At 41.9% G+C, this 24,643-nt stretch overlaps 2 protein-coding genes across 6 annotated transcripts in view; one reads left to right on the top strand and one right to left on the bottom strand.

Annotated features, from left to right (window-relative positions):
* Positions 1 to 10,910, top strand: part of KDM1A (lysine demethylase 1A) — an 89,843-nt gene extending 78,933 nt beyond the window's left edge. For all 3 annotated transcript variants that reach the window (XM_077150901.1, XM_077150900.1, XM_077150903.1), the window contains 6 exons: positions 930 to 1,062; positions 3,617 to 3,804; positions 4,202 to 4,316; positions 8,725 to 8,852; positions 9,507 to 9,653; positions 10,402 to 10,910. In XM_077150901.1, the coding sequence (XP_077007016.1) occupies positions 930 to 1,062; positions 3,617 to 3,804; positions 4,202 to 4,316; positions 8,725 to 8,852; positions 9,507 to 9,653; positions 10,402 to 10,587 (897 nt within the window). In that variant the 3' untranslated portion in view covers positions 10,588 to 10,910. The remainder of the gene's footprint in view (positions 1 to 929; positions 1,063 to 3,616; positions 3,805 to 4,201; positions 4,317 to 8,724; positions 8,853 to 9,506; positions 9,654 to 10,401) is intronic.
* A 3,239-nt stretch (positions 10,911 to 14,149) lies between these two features.
* The window catches only part of LUZP1 (leucine zipper protein 1), a 140,832-nt gene continuing 130,338 nt past the window's right edge, over positions 14,150 to 24,643 (bottom strand). For all 3 annotated transcript variants that reach the window (XM_077150897.1, XM_077150898.1, XM_077150899.1), the window contains 2 exons: positions 20,247 to 23,357; positions 14,150 to 18,213 (listed from right to left, as the gene is read on the bottom strand). In XM_077150897.1, the coding sequence (XP_077007012.1) occupies positions 18,058 to 18,213; positions 20,247 to 23,240 (3,150 nt within the window). In that variant the 5' untranslated portion in view covers positions 23,241 to 23,357 and the 3' untranslated portion in view covers positions 14,150 to 18,057. The remainder of the gene's footprint in view (positions 18,214 to 20,246; positions 23,358 to 24,643) is intronic.

The following is a 24,643-nucleotide window of genomic DNA, read 5'->3' as shown; positions in this document are numbered from 1 at the left end:
GTTGTAAATATTGTATTTTACTTACATATTTTAATTTTCCATTATACATTTTCTAGTAAAATTATTTTGACTTCTTAATCTTTAAATTATACTGGTATTCTTTAGTATTTAAGTTGCAGTGAGAATTGGACTTGTTAATGGTAAGAATCTTACAGTTATAGAATTCTTTAGTTCCTCTGTGATTTTTCATGTAAATACTAAGTTAGACCCTCCCTGGTCATTGATTTATCATTTAAATTGTCAATATTGTATCCATTTGTAATTGTTTTGAATGTTGTTATTTGAACCGATCTGTGTGGAGAGAGCAGTGAGTTTTTCACTTCCTGCTCAGTGTTTTTATCTAGTTCCTAAGAACTACAGCATGTTTTTCCCAAGAAGTTCATGAAATTAGAAATAATGGCTAGCTTTCAAAATTTTCTCTTTGTAGAAAATTTTTCAGTAAATTCAAGGAAATAAGATCACTTTGGGGATTCTTAACTTCCAGGCCAAATCTTGACTTCTTAACCATATGGGGTATCTAGGGCTAGTCTTTTGTAAATCTTGATTGCCTTCTTCTAGTTTGACAGGCTTTCATTTTGGAAGTCTTCGTCATCTTTAAAACCTATACATTTAAGGACTAAAATCTGATCTTGCTCTTAGGCAAATTAATAAATAAATAATTAATAATCTTATATCCTCCCAAATTTGTAATGCATTCAAAAAGCAAAATGAATAAACTTTTATCTGACTTTCCTGGATCCTGGCTTTCTCCATGGATCGTCTGGAATTAGTTGTGTAAGAGCTATTGGATATTGAGGGATTATTCTTTAATTTCTGCTAAAAGATACTTTTTCCACAAGTTGGTATTTTTCAATGTTGTAATGCAGAACTTGATGTGAATGCCACAGATTACATGAAGTGAAAATAATGTCCTTTTCCCTCCTGTTTAGGATGATGACTTTGAGTTTACTGGCAGCCACCTGACAGTGAGGAATGGCTACTCATGTGTGCCTGTGGCTTTAGCAGAAGGTCTAGACATTAAATTGAATACAGCAGTTCGGCAGGTTCGCTACACAGCTTCAGGTATGTCACTGCTTTGTAATTAAACCTCTTCCTTGGAAACAAGATACTGATCTTTTGTTGAGTTTGACCTACAGCAAGAATATTAGGTGTATTTCCTGATAGAATGTTTATAAGCTATGATTCCTGAATAAAAGTCTTGCATTTTTAGAATAGTTGAGCCTATAAAACCTTTGGATGTTCTAACTCCCTAATTTTACAAACCAAAAAATTGAAGCAAGTTTTAGTTTCTAATTTTTGCCTGAATTAATTTGTTATTATCATAACAGCCAGTGAATTTGGATCTAATTTTTCCAAGTATATTCTTAAATACAAATTGCCAGGATTTTGACCTCTAGACTGCAATGGAATCAAACCTTTCAATTTTACAATGTGCATCTTGGTCTTTGGATTCTTTTTGACTTTTCAGGTGGATTTCTTAATTTTGCTCAGGCTGGTTTCTTAGCTCTGTGAGCAGTCCTGCTTATATTGACTTCACAGACTAAACTGCCCTGTGATTTCTATGGCTTTGGTTCTTGTTTTTATTGCAGGTTTTAGGGTGCATTTACTGTGGAGTGCAGAGAACCTGTTATCCACTCACTTTTGGAGCTGATAGAGTCTTAAAACTTCTCAAGAAAGTCTTCTCTGAGGGTCCTCATGTGCCCGGACTTGAGAAATGGAGAATCAGACTTACCCTCCAGGGCGCCTCCCTTTCCTAGAGTTGCAGAGATCATCACAAATTGTTTTTTACAAACCCTGAAACAGTTTTCCAAAGGCAACTTTTGGATCATGGTGTTACGAAAATCTACAGCTTTTAAATAGCTTTTTGCAGGCTGGTGAAGAACAGGATAGTTTCCGTTATCATTTTCCTTTGTTCTGCAGCCAGAGAAAGATGGTAATACACTGAGCTCTTATACTTATTTTAAGCTATTTTTCAAATTATAAAAATAGTGTGCATTCATTGAAGGAAAATATCAGATACAAATGAAGAAAAATAACATTAACATGTTTTCAGTGCCCTTTTGTGCCCAGCTTTGAGCTCATTTGTATTCTAATAAGCATCCTGGTGCATTCTTAAGGATTAGCCAAGTTAGCAGGTATAGGCTGCATACCTTAGATTTGTATTGCTGTCTTCTAGTATCATCCTTCTCTTGCTGCTTAGCCAGCAGATAATCACAGTGAAGAGGTATTGGTTCTGTTGGGATAGACATTTTGTGCCTTTTTAAAAAAAATTTTATTAGAGAAGTTGTGGGTTTCAGAACCATCGGGCATGAAATACAGGATTCCCATGTACGGCTCCACCACCAGCACTTGCATTGGTGAGGAAAATTTGTTACAGTTGATGATAGCACTTTTTTTTTTTGGTAATTCTACTGTTCGTTTTTTTTTAACAGTAATTACATTTGTTACAGTTGATGAAAGATTGTTAAAGTAGTAGTACTAACTATTGTCCATCATTTATGTAAGGGTTTTTTCCCCTATATTCTCACCCTATTGTTATTATTAATTTTTCATGCATGTCTATTACTTAAATGACCATAAACTAGACAAAGGGGGTGTCAGCCTCAAAGTTTTTACAATCACATGGTTATAAGATGAAAGCTATTTAGTTATTGAGTCATTATCAAAGATCAAGGCTACTGGGGTTCAACAATTTCAGTTAGTTCCTTCTGACTATTCTAATTCAGTAGAAACTAAATAAAAATCTCTATATAATGAGTCAGTAGTCATAATCATTTTTTAAATCCTAACTTCTTAATTACAATTCCTCCCTCTCATTTGATCATTCTCTCAATCTTCAGGGATATCTGGGCAATGACCATTTTCACTTCATTAACTGATACCTCTGGGTTTCAGGGCTTATCTGGCATAGGAGCCATCTGGAGGCTTTAAGTTTCTGAAAAAATATATTTAGTAGGTAAAACTTTTATACAGTCTTAGATAGAGCCTGGGATATTCTTTAAGGTTTTCAGGAATACTGTTGATTGGGGCTTGGTATACTGTGGCAATTTGTCAATTTGACATCTTTAGCCCCTGGTTTTCTTTCCTATTTCCAGCCTCTCACAAGAGGTTTTCACTTGGATGTGCCTCACACCTGACCAATGTGTCTGTCCTGGTTTGTTAATGTGGCTTGAATGGAATATACCAGAAATGGATTGGCTTATATAGAGAGGATTTATTAAGTTACAACTTACAGTTCTAAGGCCATGAAAATGTCCAAATGACGGTTGAGCTTATTTTTAAATTTTGGTCTAAATTTTCTTAACTTTGGTAAACGGTGAGCTCTTTTCATTAGTCCAGAAGACCCCCAGTGCATTCTACAAGGTAGGACAGTATGCTGAATCAAGGACTTGGAGCTGACAATTAGAGTTTGAATCCTGGTACATATTACCTGTGTAACCTTAGGTATCTCATCTCTGCTTCTGTTTCGTTTTATAAAATGAAGGTATTGGAACTTATTTCCTAGATTTGTAGTGAGGATTAAATGAGATTCTATGTTCTATTTCTTGTGCCCTAAATGTTGGATACCCTTATCATCCTCATCACTGATGAAGTCTTTTTCCTCCAACCTCTCTAGGATGTGAAGTGATAGCTGTAAATACTCGCTCCACAAGTCAAACCTTTATCTACAAATGTGATGCAGTTCTCTGTACCCTTCCTCTGGGTGTTTTGAAGCAGCAGCCCCCAGCTGTTCAGTTTGTGCCACCTCTTCCTGAGTGGAAAACATCTGCAGTCCAGAGGATGGGATTTGGCAACCTTAACAAGGTAATTGCCCCAGGTACTTCTCTCTCTGTGTCGGCTGCACGAATACCAATCTTAACTGTCCTCCACTCATAGAAAAGAGGGGTTTTGGTCTTTATACATTTTGCTGTACTCTCAAGTGTCTGTAATATCTGAACTGAGGCCTGTCAATTCATTCCCTTCAGAGCCTAATCATGTATATCCAATTATATATACCATGTCCATGAGGACTTATGGGGTCACTTCTGAAACCCAGGTGTACTAATTCCTGGGTAGGAATTTCTGGGGTTATGTTGAAAGTAGTTTAGAAGGGACCTTCAGTAAAGTTTGAGGAAGAAAGTACTTCCTTTGAGGCACAACTATCTTAATGCCATATTGTTTGAGCCCTGTCACCCAATTCACATGCTCTTCCTAATGGTAGGTGGTGTTGTGTTTTGACCGAGTGTTCTGGGATCCAAGTGTCAATTTGTTTGGGCATGTTGGTAGCACTACGGCCAGCAGGGGCGAGCTCTTCCTCTTCTGGAACCTGTATAAAGGTAATTGCTTTCTATTTTTAGCCTTTTTCATATCTTTATAGAAAGAAAAGAATAGGAAATATTCTGGATTTTCCCATATATATATGCCTTGATTTTTCTTTCCATTCACTCAACCAGCAATTGTTGGAATCCTTTCTAGGTGCTGGGGATATGAAAAAGTAAAAAAAGGGCCTGCCTTCAAGTAGCTCACAACCTAATGGGACATACAGTAAAGTAGGTAGGCGGTCCCAGAACAGAGCCGTAAGTGGAGTGACAGAATGGAAATGCAGGACACTAAAGAGCATGCAAAAAGAATATACAAAAAGACGAAACTCAGCCAGGAGGGACAGTTTCTCAAACTTTTGTATCTGACTTGCACCTGAATCTTTGATCACTTCCCTTAGAATGTATTTATCATTCTCCTACTTTCTGTTTCTAATTATTTTTTTCTGTAATTGGACTAAAATTACAATTTTTATAAATTTCAGAAATTTCTAAAAATTTTGTGGTAAAGAAAATATTTATATTTTACAGCATTCCAAAAAATAGTATAAGACAGTAAAAGGTTTAATTGACATTCTGCTGTTGCATTAGCATCAAGACTTGACAGTGCAGACACATTGATTAGCCATCTTAACTACCTCCCCCCAGTTCCTTCCATCACTCCTCACTGCCATTTGATTGTTTGTTTTTAACTTTTTTTGAGGGGTGGGACATGGGCAGGTACTGGGAATAGAACCCGGCTCTCTGGCATGGCAGAGGAGAACTCTGCGTGCTGAGCCACCGTGACCCACCCTGTTTCTAACATTTTTCATTGTGAAATACAACATATATACAAAAAAGTGATAAATTTCAAAGTACAGTTTAACAATTAGTTTTAGAACAAATGTCAAAGAATGGTTATAGGTTGCAGTTCCAGCATTTCAGGTGTTTCCTTCTAGCTGCTATAAGATACTGGAAACTAAAAGAAATATCAATATGATGATTTCGTAGTCATATTCATCCTGTCTCTTCAGATACAACTCTTTCTCCTTTGATTGTTCTCCCATTGTTTAGGGATATCTGGGCAGTGGCCATTCTAACTAATTCATATTGGAAATTGGTGTCAGTGTAATAGGGTCAGGGATGCAACTGGTTGATGCTCTTGGAGAGACTGGTAACTCTAGGTGTCAGGGCTTATCTGGTCTAGAAACCATCTGGAGGTTATAAGTTTCTGGAAAGTAATCTTAGTGCATGAAACTTTTAGAGTCTCAGATAGAACTCTGGGTATTCTTTAGGGTTTACAGGAATACTGTTGGTTGAGGCTTGGTGTACCTTGGCAATTAGCAATATCTTACTGAAGCTTGCTTAAGAGTAACTTCCAGAATACCCTCTTGACTCTTTTTGAAATCTCTTAGCCACTGATACCTTATTTTGTTACATTTCTTTTCCTCCTTTTGGTCAGGTAGGCATTGTCGATTCCATGGTACCAGGACTAGGCTCATCTCTGAGAGTCATGTCCCATGTTACCAGGGAAACTTACTTCATTGGAGCTCATGTCCCACATAGGGGAGAGGATAATGATTTTCCTTGCAGAGTTGGGCTTAGAAAGAGAGGGGGCCGCATCTGAGCAACAAAAGAGGTTCTTTGGAAGTAACTCTTAGGTGTTATCATAGGTAGGCTTAGCTTCTCTGTTACAGAAATATGGTTCAAAAGAGCAAGCTTGACCTATTAACTTGAGAGTCCCTAATATTTGAGAGTATCATTGATTTCCCAGGTGGGAAAGTTTAATAGTTCCCTATTTTTCTCTAGTCCCTCAAGGGACTTTGCTAGTATTTTTTTTTTAATTTAATGTTTTTATTGTGAAATATAACATATATATATAAAAACAAAAGAAAAGAAAGAGCAGTAATTTTCAAAGTGTACTCCAACACACAGCTTTGGAACAGATTTCATAGTTTGGTATGGGTTACCATTCCTGTCCTCTCTATTATGACTCCTTCTTCTCCTTTAAGCCCAAATATGCTCATTCTAACTTTTTTATGTTGGAAGGGGGTATTAGTAATATGGGAAAGGGAAATGGGTGTTCTTGGAGAGGCTGGCCCCTCTGGGTTTCGGGGCTTACCTAGCCTAGGAAACCTCTGGAGGAATGGGTTTCAAGAAGTAAACTTTAGAGCATGAAACTTTTTATAGAATCTCAGTTAGAGCCCTAGGTGTTCTTTGGGGTTAATAGGCATGATGTTGGTTGGGGTTTGGTAAACCATGGCAATTAGCGATATCTAGTTGAAGCTTAACATAAGATTAGCCTTTCAACTCTATTTGAACTCTCTTTGCTACTTATAAGTTGTTTTGTTACCTTTCTTTTCCTTCTTTTAGTCCAGAAGGCATTATTGATCCTACCGTGCCAGAGCCAGGCTCATCCCTAAGAATTATGTCCCATGTTGTGAGGGAGACTTTCATCCCTGAATGTCATGTTCCACATAGCGAGGAGGGGTTGGGCAGTGTGCACCTTGGCCGAGAATCTGGCCAGGGACACAATGGGTCTGGTGGTCCCCAGGCTCCCATGTGGAATGGCATCTGGGCTGTGGGACTGAATATTTCAACTACCTTGCCTACAGCTAGTCTGGGTATTCCTGGCAGTGTGGCACAGCTTGCTCCCATGTCCTCACCTGTCTGTCTGTGCACACTGTGAACGCTCTGGGCCCTCATGGCAAAAGGATAGAAGCAGTGGTATCCAGGGAGTCTCTTTCATCGCCAGTTGTCAGATCAGCTCAGCTCTGTGTCCCCACCTCTTCCCAGGGGAGGGTCCCCCAGTCTCATGAGGCACCCACAGCAGCCTTCCTCAGGGTTTGGGTAAGCACTGTGTTTTGCAAGGTTGCTGTGCATAGGTGTACCAAGTTTGCTGACTTCCAGGTTCCCCACAGGAGCTCCCAGCTGTGGAGCTGTGAGGTAAGATCTGTCAATCTTGATACAGCAGTGGGAATGCAGGAGCATGGGCCTCCTTCGGCTCCTGCTCTGACCTGAGAATTACAGCCTACCCCAGGTGTGGATAAAGTCACCTCATCCTCTCAATCATAACTTCTCCATTTTTTCATCCAGGTTTTCCCTATTTAATGTAGTAGTCCTTCTCTCATCACTCATACCCTGGAACTGCTATCTCAGTCATTTTTCTGTCACTTCTCTAATTGTTCTATGGAGCAGGGGTGAACTCAGCCTATTCCATTCTGCCATCTTCCCAGAAGTCCCTTACTGCCTTTTATTAAAATGTCATTCACACTTCCAGGGCCTGTAACTCCACAAAGGAGGTACTTTGTTTTCTGGGCACATTTTTTTCTAATTAATGGACGAGGGCCCCTTCCCTGTCCCTATTCAGGCCATCATCAAGTCCTGTCAATGCCAGCCCCAAAATATTTCTCAAGTCTGTTTACTGCTTTTCCATTGCCTACCTCCAGGCCAAGCCTGTCACCTCTTACCTGGACTGTAGCCATTAGTCACTACTGATATCCTGCTTCTGTCTTTTGATGGCTTTCCATTGAATTAAGGAAAAGGTCAAACTCCTTATCATGGCTGTTGATAAGACCCCTCATAATCTAATCCCTTCTCTACTTCTTCAGTTTTGTCATTATCCATTCTGCCCCCTTGCTCTCTGGGCTCCAGGCACCCTTGTCTGCTCTCAAATCCAGGAATTTTGGAATGTACTGTGTTGTTTTCTACTTCAGGGCTGTGCTGTTTTCTACTGTGGCCTTGGCCTGGGATGCTGCTGCTGCTTGTGTCTCTTCCTCTTCCATCTGGCTTGTTTGTACTCAGCCTCCAGGTCTTGACCTAATTGTTGCTTTTTTAGACAGGCCTCCAGAACACACACACACACACACACACACACACACACACACACACACTCACACACATACCCCACCTCAAAAATCCCTGTATTCTTTGCTTATCTTGAGTTTTTCTTCATAGTTTTGTCAATTTATAAATGTACATACATATATAGTCTAGATTTTAGCTTTTATATCCCCAGCATCTAGTACTGTGTGTATCATATAAGTCCACTGAATAAATACTTGCTGAATGGGTGAATAAAGGTTGTGATGGGCTTGAAAGAACCTGGAATCTTTAGAAGGCATATAACCTCTATGAGGTAGTCAGGGCCAAGAATTCTCTGCATTCTTGTTAGCGTTCTCTAGTTAGCAAGGATGGAATGATATCTTCAGGATTGCTGTATTCTGCGGTTATAAGCATTGTAGTGCCTGTGAGTCACACTTTTCTTCTATCATCTATCATCTACCAGCTAGCTCATTTCGGAGGATAAATATTGATTTGCTGTTTTAGAAACATTCCTTAAGCGTGTAATAAGATTTCAGGGCATCCAAGAATTATGTGGGGCATTACAAGGAGGTTCTTGACAAAAGCCTGTAGAAACCCTGGATTGTCCTTTCTGTTTTCATAGCTCCAATACTATTGGCACTAGTGGCGGGAGAAGCTGCTGGCATCATGGAAAACATAAGCGATGATGTGATTGTTGGCCGATGCTTGGCCATTCTGAAAGGGATTTTTGGTAGCAGTGCAGTGCCCCAGGTAAGTAGGTGGATGGGGCAGGCACAGATCTGGGGTTCAGATTTAAATCAGGGTTTGACATGTTCTCTTAACATGCATCATGGGTTCTTGGTCAGTATAATTGCAGGCAGGAATGAGAAATTAAGATTTGGAGTTCATGCTCTAAGTGTGGGTTTTAGAAAAGCTCCCCCAGTACATGGACTTGGTGAGGATCTCAAGGCTGTTAACCACTAGCATTTCTCTTTTCCTTGTCTCTGCTTGTGGAGTCATGCCACTTCCTATCTTTTAGACAAAGTGGCCAGTGAATACTTTAGGAAAGTCTAAGAGAATCTCTTGGTACTTGCTTCTATCCTTTAGTCCCTTTAAAATACTTATAGCTCCTTATGATTCCTGTGAGAAGTGCACATTAAGGCTTCATGTAAATTTATAAGGGAATAAAGTTAAGTCCAGTGTAGATCTCTAGATTCAGACAAGAAGGCAACATGGAGGCTTGTTGTCTGAAGGTGTTTTGTTTCAGTGTACTTTAAAGCAGCAGTATTCATCACCTAGCTAATCCTCATCTTCTGCCTGTCTCTTTCATGCATACCCATATTTATCACAGCTTTCCCACCTTTCATAGATGACTAGATTGCCGTGGTATCCTGTCGTAACTTTTTGCTTGTTCTTAATCGTTAGCCCAAGGAGACTGTGGTGTCTCGCTGGCGTGCTGATCCTTGGGCCCGGGGCTCCTATTCCTATGTAGCTGCAGGATCATCTGGAAATGACTATGATTTAATGGCTCAGCCAATTACTCCTGGCCCCTCAATTCCAGGTGCCCCACAGGTGAGAAACTGGTGATCTGTACCCGGGTTTATTTTGGGAGAGACTTGTATCATGGGAACTCAGAGTTAAAACGATTCTACTGATTTCTTTTTAAGATTCTAATCTTACTATCCCTGGACTCTTTCAGATAGCCAAGAATAGAGTAGCAGGTAAAAATATTTGTCAGGTTTCTCACATTTTGGCTTTGTAAATCAAGGCAGACTACAATGAAGTTATTGGCAATTGTTTTTTTCCCTTAAACAGAAAATTTAAATTGCACCTCATTTTCTTATGGTTCATTGCAGGGGCCTAAGCACTAGAGGCCTCCAGACCATGCCCCAGAGAAATAACCTCAGGGCCTTATCCAGACTATGTCCATACACTGTTCCAGAGAGGAAAACTTACGGTTTACTATGGCCTGCTCTGAGCTCAGAGGCAAAAGTATTTCTGAATTCAGGAGCCCTCCCATTAGAGACCATATGAGGCAGAGGAAGCTGTAGATCTGGGTGTCCCCCAGAGTTAAACTGATATGTACAAGATCTACCCTAAAACTGAGGCTGGGGCTGTGATTAATTGTCTTCTCTCTACTTGTGTCAACTCTAGGAAATGTTTACTGATTAGGGAGATACGAGAAGACTTTTTGATAGAATGATGGATTAGCGATTGGAGGTCAGCCTTCAAAGGGCAACAGGAATTTGACAATTCAAATACAACATTAAAGGTGTATTTGCCATATACTGATTTTCTCTTATTTTTTTCCCTGAAATAGCCAATTCCACGGCTCTTCTTTGCCGGAGAACATACAATCCGTAACTACCCAGCCACAGTCCATGGTGCTTTGCTGAGTGGATTGCGAGAAGCAGGAAGGATTGCAGACCAGTTCTTGGGGGCCATGTATACCCTGCCTCGCCAGGCCACACCAGGTGTCCCTGCACAGCAGTCTCCAAGCATGTAACGCAGATGCATTCTAAAGGAAGAGGCCAATGTATGCATCTTTTGCTACAGTAAGCAAAGCTCTTCTAGGAATACTAGATTCAACCGCGAAACTCATCTTGGCATGTGGATCTTGTGATCAGCTGCCACAGCTCTTTTTGGTCTTGTGGCCAAGGAGGTTGCCTCCTTTGAATGACTCAGGGCATAAGGAGGAACTTGTCCATTAGTTTGGAATTCTGCACTCTTCATAAAGACTGAGGCAAGCAAGCGCTGTGAAGTTAACATCTTAGTCTCGGTGTGTGGTTGTTTTTTTATATTTTGGGAATAAAACTTGATATAAAATCAGTCCTGTCTTTGGTTTCCCCTTTGGGTTGGAGTTCTAAACTAGACAGGGGTATTATTCTTTTGAAAATGCCAGGTTTTTCCCCTATGAGAATAGCAAAACATGTATGTTCTTCATGTTTAAATAAGGAGAATGTTTATAGAAAGGAGAGAAATTGTTTGGTCAGGTCATAAGATAGGGCTGAGTAAGTCTGCAGAAGTGAGATATGTTTTTGTTTTAAGGACCATTTTAAGAAGCTGTGGGCTTCCTGGTCTGCTCACCCACCATGGGATCAGCCTAGACTTCCATACTGAGATTGTATGGTGGTGTGGGGTACAAAGCCAGTGTTGGCACACTTTGGGTGAGTTTTCCAAGATAAAGCAAGACTTAAAGCTTGGACTTCTGGCAGACGGCTCTACTTTTATCCCCCAGATTCCCTTCCTGTTAACTTGCCACTTTTGTTGAAGATATTGGCGTAATAGTTTTTGCAAAGTGTTACATAAGAGGAAGGTCAAGCCTTAAGATTTAGGAAACTTAGCTGGTATGTTAGTTTCCTATTGTTGCCATAACAAATGTAGTGACTTAACAGAAATCTATTACCTTACAGATTGGAAGGCCAGAAGTATTAAGAATAAGTTGGTCTATAGGGCTGTGTTCCTTATGGAGACTCTGAAGGGAGAAGCCATTTCCTTGCCTTTTTCAGCTTCTAATGTCTTCCTGTATTCCTTGACTTACAGCCCCTTCCTCCATCTTCAAAGTGCACTATTCCAATTCTGCTTCTACCATCACATCATCTCCTTCTCAATAGTCAAATCTTCCTCTGCATTCCTTTTATAAGGACACCTATGATAACTTTTAGGGCCTACTTGGATAATCCAGGATTATCCCCCCATCTCAAAATCCGTTTAATCACATCTGGAAAGTTTTTACCAGGTAGGGTGGTGTTCACAGGTTCTAGTGTATTATGGCCAAGTAGTTCCTGGTCTCATCCTTAGAGACGTGGTGGGCAAAAGTAATGCACACCTAGCTCTCTTCGGTCTAGGTGTGGGAGTGTCTTTGACATCCAAGAATTATATTACCCTTGCTGTGTACATACAAGTAACAAGAATTGCTACTCATTGAAAAATTGTTATCAAAGGCCCTAAAGCAGCAGTTACTTCAATGTCAGTTGACCTGGGTGTCACTCATCTAAATAGCCTAGTTCACAAGCCCATTCAGTTATTTTGAGTGTTAGTATTCCTTGGTTCAAGAAGAACCTGTAGCATTGTTGGTTTCTTTGCCAAAGTCCCTTATGTAATATGGTGGCTTTCCTAGTACTCTGATCTTGAGTACTGAGTAGCCTGACGGCTGAGACATACTGCCGTGACAAAAGAGTTGATGAAATAGCTTAGTTCCACCTGTTAGAGGAAAGGATAACATGAGACCTTTGGCACCTACCTTCACTGAAAATCCCCTGGCCAGTGAGCCAGTTAACCATACTTTAGTATGACTGACCATGTTTATGTTGATGTAGAAATAAGACTGACAACTATTTTCCTTTCTGCTTTGTTTCTAAAACTATTTTTTGTGTTTATATGTATACCTTCCTCCACCAAGTATTTTTGCAAAGAAATCTACATGGAAAGCTGACCTGAGTTCTGGCACCAGTGTATGATCTTGGATGGATATGTTTTCTCTATGGTATGTCCTCCATGTTTTAGAAAGGAGAATACACTAGATACCTGTGTTAAAAATCTTCTTAGCAAGGGATTTCAATTTTTTAATCCCTACCATTCTTACTCCAAATCTCAACATAATGAACAAGGTAGAGAGAGCTGTTCTGGCAGTTGACTCTCTTGACGTGGACCATCCCATCTTCCCTTCCTTCCCGCCCCTCTAAGTATGAGTTCTAGGACTCCTCAGAGCAACTCAGAGGTTCCTTCTGGTTCTGAAATCTATGACTATGAATTCTGTAAAGAGAATCTGATGAGCCAGAGATGTTAGAGGGAAATTAAGTCAGGAAAGTAAGGTTAAAATTATTGGAGGGGGCCCTATTTCTTTTGTATGGTTTGACCATATAACTTAACTAAACCAGAATACTTGAGAAAGGCAGTTTTATTATTTTGGTAGACTAACAGTGTAAACACAAGTCAGGGGCAGCCTGGTATGTGTGTCACACCATAATTATAAATGAACTTGCTGCCCATTTCCCCCTGACCAGTCATCTCTGCTTCCATGTTGGGTTAGGCCAGGTAAGACAAGGACTCCCCAAACTATCTGCTTTCCAAAGCAAACCATTTTGGGTCCAAAAAGAATCTCTGAAACTTCCCAGTCAAAAGACAAGCATTCTTTGTAGAAGACACAGAACTATATTTAATTCATTTACATTTATAGCTAACAAGTGACTTTGGTAGGTCAGTTTCCTCCCTCTGGATGGGAATCAAGGGAATGACCACTTTTCCTGTATGATCTAGAAAAAAAGCAAATTCTTTGATATTTAGTTGTTTTTAGGAAAAGGTCCAGGGTTTCAGTCCAACCTCCATTAGGTACTCTCCACTTGAGGGTTCTCTACATTAGAGTAAGCACCTAAGGCAAAACACCTCACCCCCCAAATTAATCTGTTTTATATGCCCTCAGATGATCAAGTATACTATAAATTCTTAAGTAATGTTCCTATGGAAAGGCTTCTGGAAACTAGATTTTATTCGTTAGTCGATTTTTCCCTGTAATTAGTCTAAATGAGGTTTTATTCTTAAGAAGAATAAAGAAATTCTTAGGGACATTACTGGTCTGACAGAAAAATGAAAACGGAGGGGCTTGGAATGATGGGAGGAATTTGCACACTAGATCAGGGCAAGTGGTATAACTGACATAAAAACTAAGAATTACATGCAGTAGAAACTGTGTGGACTTTGGACTGTGATCAACATTTGAATCATAGCTCTGCTATTAACTGTGTTACCTCAGGGAGGTTAGTGTATCTGATCCAGTGGCAAGTACTTATGTTTTTTAAACAGGTGGCATAGACACCTTGAGAGGCAATTTTTTTTGGGGGGGAGGGGGGCAGGGAGAGGCAGACAGGCCTGAAAATTGCAGCAAACAAATATCTGCTATTTGATTCTAACTTAGATATGTGGGTCTTGAATGTCCTTTTCCAAGCTTCAGGTACATTTCCAGTCCTTCCTTATACCATCAGTAATTACTGGGTATTTAACTAGCTGCTTTAATGTAGAGGAAACATATACACAGAAGACATCAACAAAAACGGCAGCACTGAATCATAGGCAGTGGAAACTGGAGAGCTTTATTGGTTACATATTGTGCTGCAGAGCCAAACAGCATTAAAGCCAGAGGATACATGCAGACAGGCAGCTTCAACTATACACATGCACCCAAGGGGCCCTGAGTCCCTGCCCCTGGCTTTCCCCTGGTTTTCAGGGATAGGGTCTGACCTCCTTGGTCCCATGCTTGGAGCAGGAATGTAGAAGCTGCTGCACCTGGACTCCAGGAGGCAAGGATGAGACCAGAGCACCTACCTGAGCAAGCAGGTATGGACTGACAGAGACTAATGCCCCCAGCAAAGGGGGTCCTATAATGCAGTAAGTTTGAGGGCTACCTCCCTAGGCCCCACCCCCACCCCAATCTTTAAAATACAAAAAAATAGACTTTATTCTCTTAAAAATACATTCCATTCAGTACATGTTTCTGAGCTGTGAAGCAGCAGGAAAATAGGGCCCCTTTCCTATGATCTTAGTTGTGAGGCTTGGAGGAGATCCCTGTTCCCCACCCAGGGTGTTGGAAAGGATAATCCCTAAAAGCAGCTCTTCCAAAGCAGTCTGTTGGGGTAACAAAAAAATAAAATTTAAAAAACCCACCCCAACAAAGGCAGCCAGGGACCCGGTCCCTGGGTCCTTATTCCTTTAATGGGAAATGGTAGCACTTGGCACTGATCCACTAAATATAAAGAACTAAACTCACCCCAGGACAAGTCCAAGAACAATTAAGATTCCCCCTCCACACACACACAAACACACAAACACACACACACACACACACACACACTCCATGAGAGGAGGAGGATTTATGTGCAAGCTTGCCTGCAGCCAAGAGTCCTAGACGTCACCACAAATCCCTTTAACCCACATTTTAACTGTCTCATCACCACTCAAAGAGCCACAGCTGCTTCGTCCAACACCCTTACAGCTTTCTCTGGTGGTTTTCTTAGTATCAAGGTGGTAAGGAATGCAGCAGCAGATGGAAGAGACCAGCTCCACTTCCTCTAACCAAGCAGTTCTCTAGTGCCACGTCCTTCATCTCACTAGGAACCCTCCCACAACCCTCTATCTGCCCTTCAGATGAGTCAGGGCCAGGCTGCAGAAGACGTTTGTCATGAAAGTGGGTTTGGTGGTTGGGACAAGTGGGAATACTTGGCTTGACTACAAAACTATTCAACTACCACATCTTGCCTCTCTTGGAGGTTTCCTCCAAGGCCCTTAATGGTGAAGCCTGGGTCAGTCACATCTTCATTGCTTTTCAGAAACATGTCTTCTAACTGTAACTTCAAAATCTGAGAGTCAGCCTTGTCAGCCATTTGAAGCCCAGAGGAATTAAGCCTCCTCCAGCCTTAACTTGCTGTTACAAAATGGTACTTTCTGCAATGCTGGGAACATTTTAAGATAAAATCTTTTGTACAGCAATTCCAGCAAGTGTGCAGATTGAGGAAACAAAATATTTTCCTGAAATGACTGTTACAGTCAAAACCTATTGCACTCAGATATCAAGATGGCAGCCCCAGCAACAGGGCACCACAGCTGTCCCTCTTCTACAGAGCATCATGGATAGTGGCAGATATCAGTGCTGCTGAAATATGAAAAGATTCAGACTTTGGCACCAGGAACTACAGCACCTGGGCTCCAAGGCCCAAAGACAAGAATTTATTAGCGAGATCCTTTTGGGCATGGCTTGGCACCCTTGTTTCCACCGGCAGAGAAGAGCCACAGATGTTTCCTATATCCTCAACACCACAAAGGTCAGTTTCCATTGGATTCTCAGGATTGCCTGTTAATGAAGGAGAATGGCAGCAACAAGTAAGGGGGGGGGTTGCAGCCCCAAGCTTCCTAAATCTGGCAGTGACCCAAGAGAAGCAGCAGGAAGAAATCCCAAAACCATCTGAGCATCCGAGTAAAAGGCAAGCCACATGACAATGCTCTTAGATTGGCAAAACTCAAAAAAATGGAAGTCTGAGCAAGACATTCCTGTCCCTGAAAGTAAGGTTAGGTGCTTCCCAAGCCTCCTCCAGGAGTGATGAGTCTGATGCAGAAGGCTTATGTACGCTGGTTCTCCACACTGACTAGAGGCAGAGAAGACTCAAGAAGTCTACCTCTTGCAAGGAAAATCACAAGAGGCACAGAACAGGAGATACACAGCCTTGTGTTATGGGACGCACCCTCCCTGAATGAAAGCCAGGAGACACTTGCTGTGTCACAAAGGGCAATGACATCATCTAATTCAACCCCATCTTTTTAGAGACTGGAAAACTGAGGTCCAGGGAGCTTCTCTCATTTCATGATCTCCATGAGATTAAACATGGGAAAACTGAAAAGAATAAGGCCCAGGGGGAAAAAAACAAAAACAAAAAACCTGAAGGCAAAAACCACCCATGTGGATAATCTCCCAAAAGTGAGATGGTAGACACAGAATCTTAGAATGCCAGAGTACTGAGGACCCTTAAAGATCATCCATTTCTAAGAACTCATTGTATAGATGGGGAAACGTAATCCCCAAGAGGAAAATGACTTGCCCAAGGTCACATGCTAAGGAAATAGCAAAGCCATGAAGAAAATCCTGGTTTCCTGACTCCTAGTCTAATGCTCTCTTCTATTAGGAATGCAATACCACCTGCTTCATAAAGGTAGCCTTTGAAGAGGAGAGCGTGCTTTGAATTGAGACTGAATGCTATAGAAAAAAGCTCTGCAAAGAATATAGTTTTTTTTATTTCCCCATATAATTGGTATAATATGGAAACTAATCAATTTTTTATTTATGAAGCTTCCTAAAAGGTTTGCTGCATTTTGAGTTGTATAAACGTAGGACCCTCAATGGGAATGCATATCACTTTTCCCCCAGTGAGAGCATCATCATGATAGTTGACTTGCAGAAATCTTGGGCCCACTTCTATAGGAATGCATCAGCTTGATAAAGTGCAACACCTCCTCTATGGGGGATGAACGAAGAGGAACAGGAGGGAATATTCTCAGTCCATGTCTTTCATGGATCTATTGCTTTGCAGAGTGACTAAAGGGAAATCACTTCTTCCTATCAGGTTTCCCCCTTGCTGGGCACTTCCTAGAAGGCAGAAATGCTGGGTCAAGTCCCAGCACAGTCTGGAGATATTTCCAAGGAAAAATCAATGAAGTCAGTCTGAAGTCTCCAGCCACAGGAGAAAGACGAAGCAATACCAGCAGCATTATTGGTGCCCAGGGAAGGAGATGCACGAGGCTTCTGCACTTCTGAGTGCCTTTGGAAGGTGAGCAGAGCTCCGGGAGTAGCTGGGCATGTTCTGCCCCCAAGGAACAATGGTCAGACAGGTGTCCACGTCAGAGAAGCTTCATCTTAAAGGGTAGTCCCAGAATTCCTTAGCGGCAACCCAGATCTCTTCTACTTTCAAAGTCTGAGAAAAAAAATTCCATGGGGGAAAGGAATGGAAGTCCCTTAAATGGAGCTGATGGCTGGTAAATCTTAATGGGTACTTGGGCGGAGTGAAATGGATGCTGTGAGGAGGCTAAGAAATCAGAACACACAGAAATGGGGCTTCCCTATGATACAGAAACAACCCACCAAGAGCAGAGAAGAGCTTTTGGCTGTAGTTATATGGTGGGGATCCAGGAGGTTTCTTTATCTTACCCCACTGGGAAGCTAGAGTGGTCCAAACTACCAGGGAGAGGGATGAAGAGAAAGGACTCATGCATCAGGGAAAAGCTGGGCCTAGGTGACTTTGTCCAGCTTATAGTCTCTGATCCCCTCTGGCCACTTGGTAAAAATGACCTGAGCCATGGCCTAGCTCTCTGCCATGATCTTCCAGCCCAGGCCTGTTTAGCCTAGTTAACTGGCCTTAGATCTTTCGTAGAGCAGGAAGGTAGAAGAGTTGAGAAGCAGGAGCAAAGGGGAGACAGCAGCCCTCTCCTAGCAGGCTCAGTTTTCATCAGCGCAGGGCCTGGCTGGCCGTAACCTTTCCTCAGCCCGTACCCGGCCAGGCTCTGGAAGCCCCTGCTTTGCAGGCAATTCAGGGCGATCCAGAGAGTTGTGCTGTCTCCTGTAGACACTCAGTGTGCAGTCTTCACCTTCCTCCTATGCCAACAAATTACAAAAGTTAAAGTGGAGAATAGTGAGAAACAAGGCAACCCTATATCCCCCAACCCAGTGGGTCCTCTCCAACTGGCAGAGGTAGATAAAGTCCAGGGAGACCTCAACATAACTGCAAAGATAGGCTTTGGCCTCAGTACAGCCCAATATAAGAGTTCCCTGGAAATCAGCACAGACTAGGAGCTCCAAATGGCTAGGAGCTCCCTGGGTAGAATGGACATTAAAAAGGGCTCACTAATGAACAGGAGCCCTTTTTAATGTTCTCCTTGGTCCTACCAAGCAAATGTAGATCAAAGAATAATGCAAGTATGAGTGAGAAAGAGAGGCTGGCAGGGTAAGGAAGGCATGGGATTTAGAGAAAGGAATCTTAGATTCAAATCCTAGCTCTTCCAGTAATTCACTTGGGTGACACTGAGTAAGGCACTTTGCATCTCTCATCGTTATCACATCTGAAAAATGGGGAAAAGACCTGCCTACAGGGCTGCTGGAAAGACTGAATGACACTGGGTAGAGAAATGTTTTAAGTACAGTATAAACACTTGCAGGGCTTTGCAAATTAACACACAGCTGCCTTTTTAAAGAAAAGAAAGTTTTCTTTAAAGAAAGAAAAGTTTCTAGATCCAAGATGTCTCTCATCAGGTTTCAGGTCTAAAATATACCCCCAGGGGCTTCTTCAGGTGTTGTTCTGACATCTGACCCTCAGTAGGGCAGGCGGATCTGAATTTATCTGTCCTGTAGATAAATACTGAGCCAGTCCCCTCAGAGTGATAATATAATGGGCAAAAAAACCCCAAATAAATGACCCATCAGGCATAAAACTTGTAAAGTAGACCCAGTGTAAACACTAGCTCTCTTCATTCCTTATGGCAGTGCCTGCAAAGAATTACTGTCTAAACTGAGGCAGCCTGGTTCCCATCTCTGTAGACTATGGGCTTCCCATCAGCCGCAGGTGGTTCTTGTGCTCACAGGGTATGCTGGTTTGAAAAGATGTATGTCACCTAGAAAAGCCATGTTTTAATCAAAATCCCATTTCATAAAGGCAGAATAATCCCTATTCAATACCGTATGTTTAAAACTGTAATCAGATCATCTCCCTAGAGATATGATTTAATTAAGAGTGGTTGTTAAGCTGGATTAGGTGACGACATGTCTCTACCCATTTGGGTGGGTCTGGATAAGTTTCTGGAGTCCTATAAAAGAGGAAACATTTGGAGAAAGAGGAGATTCAGAGAGAGCAGAGCAGAATGACATAGCCACGAGAAGCAGAGTCTACCAGCCAGCGACCCTTGGAAATGAAGAAGGAAAATGTCTCCCAGGGAGCTTCATGAAACAGGAAGCCAGGAGAAGCTAGCAGATGAAGCTGTATTCGCCATGGGCCCTTCCAGATGAGAGAGGAACCCTGACCGTGTTCACCACGTGCCTTTCCAGATGAGAGAGAAACTCTGACTGTTCACCATGTGCCTTCTCACTTGAGAGAGAAACCCTGAACTTCACTGGCCTTCTTGAACCAAGGTATCTTTCCCTGGATGCCTTTGATTAGACATTTCTATAGACTTGTAATTGGGATATTTTCTTGGCCGTAGAACTGTAAACTAGCAATTTATTAACTTCCCCTCTTTAAAAGCCATTCTGTTTCTGGTATATTGTATTCTGGCAGCTAGCAAACTAGAACACAGGATTTCCTCTGGGAGCCATAAAGGGAGCTCCTTTGGAAACGCTGGCAAATAAAGAGAACAGCAGCCATCTGTTTTTTTTTGTGGCCTACATATCGAGGCAAAATGGGGGGCAACAAATTGGGAAAGGAGTTTAGGAATGTCAGGTTGCTTTCTGTCAAATTCCTTCTTCAACTTAGGCCAAATTCACCTTTTCAACAGTTCTACTCAGAGTTTCCCAAACTGCAGTTCCCGTAATCCTGAGTCACAAAGGTCAGGGCAGAGGAGAGCAAAGGAGAAAGAAAAGGAGGAAAAGGAAAAATGGAAGGAAAGGGGAAGGGAGAGAGGAAAAGAAATGGGACTTACCAGACCTGCTGAGTGGATCCAGGCTGCAGCCGTGACAGCATCTCCTACCCGATTCCGACGGGTGAGCACCTCTGACACGGTGAGGCTACTTTGGGTCCTTCTGGAGGAGAGTTCAGGCGCATCCCCTGAATTTCCTACCCTTTGTGTGCTCTGCTCAGAAAGATATATCTTGGGCTGTTCAAGTTCTGAGAAGTCTGTGGAAGATCTCTGAGTATAGGCATTAGTATAATCCACATGTTTACCTATTCGGGTTGGGAAGTCTTCTAGAGAGTTCAAGTCTCGCCTACTCTTCCAGGCATTCCGCACAGTAACGTGCCTGGCATCGGCAGAACCCACTTCTGAAGGGGCACCACGGCTTTTCCACCTGATTGTCTCCGCTGGGGATGCCTGGCTATTCCTCTCAACAGGGTCTGATGGCTTGATTATAATGCTGCTCCGAGAGACCACAGTTTCTGGCCTGCTCTTCTGGGGCCCATCTCCCATTCTTTCGGGTTCTGTGAGCTGCAGGGTAATGTCATGTTTGTGAATGGAGAGCTCAAAAGGGGTGCTAACATGGTTGCTAACTGATGTGAGCTCTGGTGGCCCAACCTGGATGTTGCTGGTGGTTGTGTGCCTCTCCCTCAAAGCCTCACCTGGGGTGGCTCGAGGACTGCTACTGTCTGAGGGGTAGATAGTAATGCTACTTGTCACTTTGTTTTGCCCTGGTTTGGAAGTAGATTTCTGTTTCTCCAGTGCAGCCTCAATTCCAGATCCTCCCATGATTTTTTTCACATCCTTATCAATGATAACAGGTTTGATGATGGCTCTGGACCGTAAGGCCTCTCTGGGACTGAAGGGCCTTTGGCTTTTTACCCCAGCACCACTGGCCTCTGGGAACTCCCCAGCATTGGTGGAGGCTCTGACAGGTTTCACAGATTCACTTTCTGTTCCAGTATCTTTATCATTCTCAAACAGGGAGGTTCTAAGGCCCCCTCGGGGTTTGGCTTTTTCTCTAGAGTTAAGTGGCTGTTTGGGCTCTGGCTCTGGAGTGATAGTTGTGTTTACCAATTTGGCAGTAACAAGGGATGCTATATCCAAATCATCATCTGAGTCTTGTTTCTCTCTGCCACTGGATTTGATGACTCGACACCTCAGGGCTTCATGTTGACTGCTGTCTTCCATCACAACTGCTATGGGTTGATCAACTCCATCTTTATTTGGAGTTGAAAAGCCCTGAAGGATGTTCTCTTGGCTTCTGGAACTAAAAGAATACTTAGATAAAATAGGAGTCTTGGAATCTGGGGAACTGCTATCAGCCTCCTGGCCACTGACAGACTTTTTACCCTTTGAGAGACCTTCTGAGGAGGATCTTCGAGATGAGGCCAAAACTCCCACAGCCTTAGAACTACCAGAGTCTGTTGCCTGAGTTATTTGATTTCCACCGCCAGGCAGTGAAACAGATCCATGGGTAGAGTCACTAAATGTTCGTGTTGTCTTCTCTACTTTTCCTTTCAACCCACTCTCAGTGCCTGGCTTGGGAGTTCCCTTCCAAACTTTATTGTGCTCTTGGGCTGCTGGGGGATAACGGCTAAGCACTGATGGCTGCTCCCTGGACTTCTTCACTTCACTCTGAGAGGAGCCAGATACAAATCGGTCTTCAGTTCTCTTTGCCTCCTGACTCCCACTATCTATAGCTGTCCCAATATTGGAAGCTTTGGCAGCCCTCCTGTTGGTGAAACTGGGAGAGGCAACCTGCCTGTTGCTCAGAGAACAATTTTCATTATTGAGAACAGTCTCCCTGTTTCGGTGCCTTTCCCGCTTATGCTGAGGGGACAGTTCCCGGGGTGTATGCTTGGTCATGAAGGCCTCACTCCCATGGCCTCTAAGCTTAGTCCTCTCATGCCTACCTTTGCTGGACAAGAAAGTATCTTCTGCTTCGACCTCCCCATTTTCTAACTCTTTCTGTTTCTTGATTTGTAGCTTTATCTCCTCCAGCTGACTGGCTAAGAGTTTGTTTTTATTTTGTTCACTCAGGTAATTATCCTGAAGGTCATTATTTTTGGCCCTCATTTTCTTAAGCTCTTCTTCCAAAGATTCAAAATGTCTGATCTGTGACTTCAGTTTCTCAATTTCCTGGGTGAGGTCTTTTACTTTGTTGTCTTCCTGATTTCGGTTCTTCTCGTTTTCTGATTTGTTTCTTGTTTCATTCTCTGCCTGTTTGAGGTAATCCAGAGTACCCTTCCTTCTTGATTCTTTGGATGGCAGTGTGGAAGAGATGCCATCCTCAATCCGTAGATCATTCCTTTCTAGAAGATTGGAAGCATTTCTTGTATAATCTCGGTTCATTTTTTTGTTCTGCTCCAATTTTTGAGTGAGCTCTTTTATCAATTTCTCATTTTCTTTCTCCTTTTCATTCAAGTATTTTCTCTCACTAACAAAGCTCAGAGTTAATGATTTCAGCTTTTCTAATTCTGACACTAAATTCTGCTCAGTTTTATCCAGGCGGTCCTCGGAAGATTCCAGTTCTTTCACTTTGATCCTGAGCACTTCCAGCTCAGAAGAGATTTTCTTGGTCAAGTTTCTCTCCTCATTCAGGCTCAAACAAAGCTGAGTACAGTCGTTCTTACTCCTGCTAAAAGCCTCCTCTAACTTCTCCAGTTCTGCCATTCGTTTCTGAAGCCGCTCAATCTCAGATTTCAGTTCTCGGGTGAGGTTTTCCTCCTCTTCAAGTTTCTCCTTCATCAGCTGACACAGATCCTCTGCTTTCTTAATTTCTTCATCTTTGCCCTCAATTCTCAGCACCCTCTGGCGCAGCACTTCAATCTCAGTCAACATGCTAGAGTTGCTGCCTTCCGCCTGAATCACTTTGTCCTGGAGATCCAAGAGCTCATCTTCTGCTTTCTGTAGGTTTTTTGTAGCTTCCTCCAACTCATCAAGGCGGCGGCTTAAACTCTGTAACTTAAACCGCAGGTGTCGACTGGAGGCAGTATCCTTGTAGCTTGCAAATTCGGCCATGACTTGCTAGCCAATATGAGCTCCTAGTGGCATCCAGTTCCACTCGAGGAAATAGGAAATGGTTACCTTTTCCTTGGCATCCACAACCTTTTTGGGCAGCTGGAGACCATTATCAGTCTACAGAAGGAAAGCAGAAAGAATGTCAATCATCAAATCTAAAATCTGCACTTCAGCTCCCATTTGTAACTCCAGTGCCTAGAACAAAGCAGGTACTCAAATTTTTTGAATGAGCAAATTTGAATAAACTCCCAAGAAAACACTGGTTCTAGAATTTCTGGCCAATATTGAGAGCTTATACCCAGAGTTTTACCCTAATGAAGACAGCATGGCAAAGAAACACTTGAGGCAGAATACCTCATTTCTCATGTCAGGATATAAGAAAACCTTTGCCATCCGCTACCTACAAACCCGAGGAAAGTCACTAACCTTTCTACAAGTCATTAAGTTTCAGCTTTACTTAGTTGTAAAATGGGAATAATGATGTCTTCCCTATCTCTAGCTGTTGTTGTTCTGAAAGAATGCATGGAAAGCTCTTGGTAAATGACTAAGCACTCAACAGTCCTAAGATAGTTATAAGAAAACATTTTCTCTTATGAGCTATTGTGACGAAAAGTGATATAAATTAATCCATCAGCCTTGCTGTAAAAATGGCAAGCATCACAATGCAGTAAACCAATGATCCCACACCTGTTCACAACATTGTCTCCCCAAAAGTGCAGCAACATTTATAAAAGAACTCAGGTATAACTTAGATGTCCTGACCAGCCAATATGCAGCTTTTCTATATCTTTTAACAGAAATGTCTCAGACAATTTTGCCATCTCCTTAAGAATGCAATATAATTCATAAAAGAATGGTTTTTGTTTTTATGAAAGCCATTTCATTGGGGATATACACCAAATATAATAGGTTGCTTTAAGTAAAGAGAGAAAGGGGAAAGTAAAAGTGGAATTTAATTTTGCATACAACTTCCTCATTTTGTAAATAAGAGAATGGATTCATATATGTATTTTTAAATAGTTTAACAAAAGGAAAAAAAAAACCCTTTTATGAATAATAAGTTCTTCAAAATTAAAAAGCAGACAGTAGACTCCCATTTCCACCAGTAGGACAAACCAGATAATGTGGAAAACCTCTTACTGTAAATACCTAAAAATGCTGAATAAAATACAACAACAATCATCTTAAATATATAGTTCACCTCACAGAATACAGGGACATCCCAGCTAAAATCAAAGAGGAAAAGAAGATCAAAGGAAACAGAGAAGTAAGTTTAAACTACCCCTTAGGCTGTCTAATGGAGTTTTATGGGTCTCCAGAACAGGGAGCTTGGGTTTTAACAATAGGCAGGTAAAAGAAACAAGGCTATAAGCCCAACAGAGTGGAGAGTCTAAAGGTAGAAT

Source organism: Tamandua tetradactyla, chromosome 2 (assembly GCF_023851605.1).
Source record: "Tamandua tetradactyla isolate mTamTet1 chromosome 2, mTamTet1.pri, whole genome shotgun sequence".
Lineage (NCBI taxonomy): Eukaryota > Metazoa > Chordata > Mammalia > Pilosa > Myrmecophagidae > Tamandua > Tamandua tetradactyla.
This window is presented reverse-complemented; position numbering and strand designations above follow the sequence as displayed.